This window comes from Arachis ipaensis, chromosome B10 (genome assembly GCF_059453495.1).
Source record: "Arachis ipaensis isolate K30076 ecotype BB chromosome B10, ASM5945349v1, whole genome shotgun sequence".
Lineage (NCBI taxonomy): Eukaryota > Viridiplantae > Streptophyta > Magnoliopsida > Fabales > Fabaceae > Arachis > Arachis ipaensis.
In genome coordinates, this window is record NC_142435.1 from 144,007,059 (window position 1) to 144,011,936 (window position 4,878).

A 4,878-nucleotide genomic window follows, 5' to 3' on the forward strand; every position below is an offset into this window, starting at 1 on the left:
TATTTGTCCTAATTAGTTACTCTACATATAATGATTGATTTGTGTCATCCCAATTTCGGTTAAACCAGCTGTTTCGAAAACATTAGGGAAGGGAATACGAAATAACGAGTTACCTCTTTTTTATTTCATGCATTAAGAGCGAAAATCTTGTTGATCTAATTACATTTCCCCATGGCAACAAATAATAACGTTAAATTCACACACAAGGTTGCTTCAGGAAGTTTGTTTTGTGGTTTTCACACTAGTGGTTTTGATGTAGATATTACTACATTTTGTAGAATTAAATAATTTAATAATGAATAAATTGATATGATTTTATGCGAAAAAAAAATTGTTACAATTAAGAATACAGATAGGAAAGTAGGAGGATATTGGTGTCTATTGTAAGTTTGTATGAATATGAGCATCGCATATGGATGGTAGTATTCATTGTCTGTAAATGCAAAGTGTTACGTGATGCATGTGATTTGCAGAGGAAGTAAAATGAGAAGAAACGTAGTGGAGGGGTGAGGGAAGCTAATTAAGCTATGAGAGTGAGAGTGAAGGTGAAGTGAAGATAGAGAATTGACTGAGGAACCACCGCAGGAGGGGAAGTCACCGTTATGGTTGCGTGAAACAGTTTTCCTAAGCAGACTTGTGGGAACTGGGAAGGGAAGCTATCAATCAATGTAAACACCAACTATCAATTCACGAGGGAGCGTACTATGATGCATCATCCCCATTCTCTATCATTCATTCATTGTCTCCAACACCGACACCTTGCCACATTGCACTCTCCCTTTTCTTTCCCAAATTTAAAATAGTCAAATACAATCCACACCATACATAACACGTTTTTTTGGGCTGCCCTCCTTTTTACCCTATGTAACAATAATTAAGCAACATTCATATGCATCATGGTTAAGAAATACTACAACATGGTATAACATGACACCTGCATGGATTCAGGAAAATGAATTTACTAACCGAATAGATTATTGGTAATTACACATGTTAAACGGAGAAGAGGATAAAAAAAAAAGCGGGTTTGGCGTGGCTTGAAAACAAGCAAAGAGTAGGAGGAGTAGTGAGTAGTGAGTATAATAACAGCACACCAGTTGCCGTGTGGTCCCCACATACAGGCTGTCACTGAAAGAATTGTATGCTTTCTATATTGCTAGTTTTTCATTTTACATCTAACATCTTCCCCCCCCACAGTACCAGTCTCTGCACACAACCCCATTGGAACAAGAAAGAAAGAAAGAAAGAGACTCACCAGCTATACCCCACAACTCCCTCACTTTACTCTCCTCCTCCTTCTTGTTCTTGTTCTTGTTCTTGTTCTAATACAGAAAAGAAAGTCTCATTGCATTCAGTATCTGTATCCTCTTCTTCAATCCAGCGCCATGGATACCTCCGTCTATGGTGTCTGCAACCACAAGCACTTCTCCTTCTTCCTCAGTCTCGTATTCCTCGTCCCATTCCTTCTCCATTCCGCATCGTCTTCAACCTCTCCTCAGATCAACTCAAACTCCATCCTCGTCGCGCTCTTGGATTCTCACTACACCGAACTCGCCGAGCTAGTAGAGAAGGCACTACTCCTTCAGAAGCTTGAAGAAGCTGTCGGCAACCACAACATCACAATCTTCGCACCACGCAACCATGCTCTCGAGCGAGACCTCGACCCTGAGTTCAAGCGCTTCCTTCTCGAGCCTCGAAACCTCAACTCACTCCAGACCCTCCTCATGTCCCACATTCTCCCCACTCGCATCCCCTCCGACGCCTGGCCTCCCGCCGCTACCTCCGTCGTGCGCCACACAACGCTCTCCTCCGACTACCACCTTCATTTGACTACCAACTCCTCGGGACATAAGACTGTTGACTCCGCCGCCGTCCTCCACCCTGACGACGTTGTCCGCCCTGACGGTGTCATCCACGGCATCGAACGATTATTAGTTCCTCGATCCGTACAGGAAGACTTCAACCGCCGACGTAGTCTCCGCTCCATCGCCGCGGTACTACCGGAGGGAGCTCCGGAGGTGGATCCTCGCACTCACCGACTGAAGAAGCCAGCTCCAGTTCCCGCCGGAGCGCCTCCGGTTCTTCCGATCTATGATGCCATGGCTCCTGGACCATCTCTAGCTCCGGCGCCGGCACCAGGACCCGGCGGCCCCCGCCACCACTTCAACGGAGAGCGCCAGGTGAAGGACTTCATCCAGACGCTGCTGCATTACGGCGGGTACAACGAGATGGCGGACATTCTTGTAAACCTAACTTCCCTGGCAACGGAGATGGGGCGGTTGGTGTCCGAGGGTTACGTCCTAACGGTTCTGGCGCCGAACGACGAGGCCATGGCGAAGCTTACGACGGATCAATTGAGCGAACCGGGGGCGCCGGAGCAGATCATATACTATCACATCATACCGGAGTACCAGACGGAGGAGAGTATGTACAATGCCGTTAGAAGGTTCGGGAAGATTCGTTACGATACGTTGCGGTTGCCGCATAAGGTTGCGGCTCAGGAAGCTGATGGCTCTGTAAAATTCGGAAATGGCGATGGCTCTGCGTATTTGTTTGATCCTGATATCTATACGGACGGAAGGATCTCCGTCCAGGGGATCGACGGCGTTCTTTTCCCGCGGGAGGAGGAGGAGGAAGACAATAAGGCGGCGGCTCGCCGTAGAACAACCCCGCTTGTTAAAGTTGCTGCCAAGCCTAGGAGAGGTATATAACTATAAATTAATTTCCTTATTTAAGCATGAATTGATTATTGCATTGCATGATTTTGTTCCTTTCTTTTGATTATATTTGTTTGTTTATTTGGTTTTTGCTTAATTTTGGAGTATGAATTTAGTATTGAGGGACAAGCAAATTATATTAAATTATTTCTTGATTTTCAGTAGTGTGTTTTAGAATGAGTTGTAGCAGTTAGCAGTAGCCCTATGCTTGAGACAGGATTCTGATATGGAATTGCAAGCCACTATTTTGGTTCTTAAGTCTGGTTGAAGTAAGTTAAGGGGCAAGTTGTTTTGAGTTTAGAGACTTTTGTGTTTGCAACGTTAATTGCAAATTGCATAGGTAGATTCATTCTAGATTATTGATATTTGTGTCTTGGCTTATGGGAATCTAAAGAGAAATGGAGTTCAAGCCAAGTAAGGTGAGGAGGAGAACAAGTCCTTTGGTAACTTTTATATGGTGGCAATTAATTAGCATGAGAAGAAGAAGAAGGATCCTGGTGTATCTCAGTGATTTCATTCTCAAATGCATTCTGGAAAGTGCTTGAAGCAATCTTTAGATTCCTCTTACAGAAGGGAGCCAGCTGTATGCATACCCAATTCCACCTTTCACCATTGATTCTCGTGTTACTTGTGTTGGATTTCTATTTGCTTCACCCTTTATGTGCTAGCTTAGTTAGTACTTACTTGGGTTGAAACCTGAAAGCATTTGGTTTCACTTTTCACACTATTACCGGAAGAACAAAGTAGTTGTGTGCTGTGATAAATGATTGATTAGGAATTAGGAATAGGAATATGCCGCTTAATGGTGGAAGCCGCGAGGAAGTTGCCAAGGAAAATAGTACTATTAGAGATGCCAAGACAAGTGTGTGTTAACTAATGAATTCCATTTCCATCACTATGATTCTCTGTTCCTCTTTAATTAGTCCATCCATGTGATGAACGGAAGATATTAAAAGTAAATTAAGGAATAAAGATGCCAACCTGTGAGGCACATTGTCCATACCCACCGAGCCCAACCTTAGGTGCCAAAACAGTCTGTCTATGTCTCACTATTATATTATTCACCTACACCCTTTATTTTATTGCTTCATTTCATCTAATTTCACATTCCCTATATTATATTTCTTGTCAATTACTAGCATATATATTGCTTTAATTAATTGGTTATTTGATACGCTTTTAGGACGGATACAAACAAATTTCATTGCCTTCAATCATGATCTGTATATATATTTTCTTTTCCTGTGTTGAACATGTAATAGATTTGCCTCGTCATTAGTTGACTTAATCATTTTATTTTACCTAATGGCATGTGGCAGGGAAATTGATGCAAGTCGCTTGTGACATGCTTGGAGCTTTTGGCTCAGTCTGCTAATGAAATCGCCATTCCAACTAATCGCTGAAAAAAAAAGATTTAAAAAAAAAAAATAAAGAGTGAATTTGTGTACACAAGTTGAGGAATGGTAAGCTTTTTACCCCCACCCAGTCACCCACCATTTATTGCTTTATTTGATTTCCTTTGATGACAGAAAAATCTGATCAATATTTTCTTTTTCACATGGATTATGCAGTTGTAGAGAGTTAATACAAAAGTTGCCCAAAAAAAAAAAGCGATTACGTTGCAGGATTTCGGTGGACATACAGAAGAAGACAACGATTTTTCTGTCATTTTGTTTCATACTGTAATTACATATCATTTTTTTATTAAATTTTTATCTTATGTTGGTAATGTCTCTGTAATCTGTATGCATAAATAACCTTGGAATACGACACTTCATCACGGGTTGCAATTTGCATACTTTTCTTTCCTTTCCTTTTTCCCTTCTTTTTATTAAATTTTTTTCTGTTTGTTTGTGAATCAAATTCATACATGACCTACTTGTTACTTCTCTATTTATTATATTTATTTATATTATTGCTATTAAGCCTTCCAAATTCAACTCCATTTTACAACTTTCTTCCTACAACCAACTATGAAATGGACCTCTCAGCAGAACACTTAAAGAAAAAATAAAAAAATAAAAAACAAGGACCTCTGAACTGAGCTGAACATTAGAAAACAAGGACTTAAAATGGAGTTTTGCTTTGTGTGTCGGTGGAGGCAGTCTCTATTATTTTTCATTAGGGAAGCTGTTAGAGGGTTATTTCACGGAAATCCATA

General features: G+C 41.1%; 1 protein-coding gene across 1 annotated transcript; it reads left to right on the forward strand.

Annotated features, from left to right (window-relative positions):
- The first annotated feature begins 650 nt into the window (after positions 1–650).
- On the forward strand, positions 651–4,526 carry LOC107622999 (fasciclin-like arabinogalactan protein 15). The gene is made up of 3 exons (XM_021113080.2): positions 651–2,703; positions 4,037–4,180; positions 4,289–4,526. Exons 1-2 carry the CDS (start codon positions 1,386–1,388, stop codon positions 4,090–4,092), a joined length of 1,374 nt encoding a protein of 457 aa, XP_020968739.2. The 5' UTR covers positions 651–1,385; the 3' UTR covers positions 4,093–4,180; positions 4,289–4,526.
- The last annotated feature ends 352 nt before the right edge of the window (positions 4,527–4,878 follow it).

Bases quoted from the DNA above. Each gene is read 5' to 3' on its own strand.
- LOC107622999 (XM_021113080.2), top strand. From the start codon at position 1,386: ATGGATACCTCCGTCTATGGTGTCTGCAACCACAAGCACTTCTCCTTC. The intron at 2,704-4,036 runs GTATATAACTAT...GGCATGTGGCAG, and splicing joins TGCTGCCAAGCCTAGGAGAG to GGAAATTGATGCAAGTCGCT.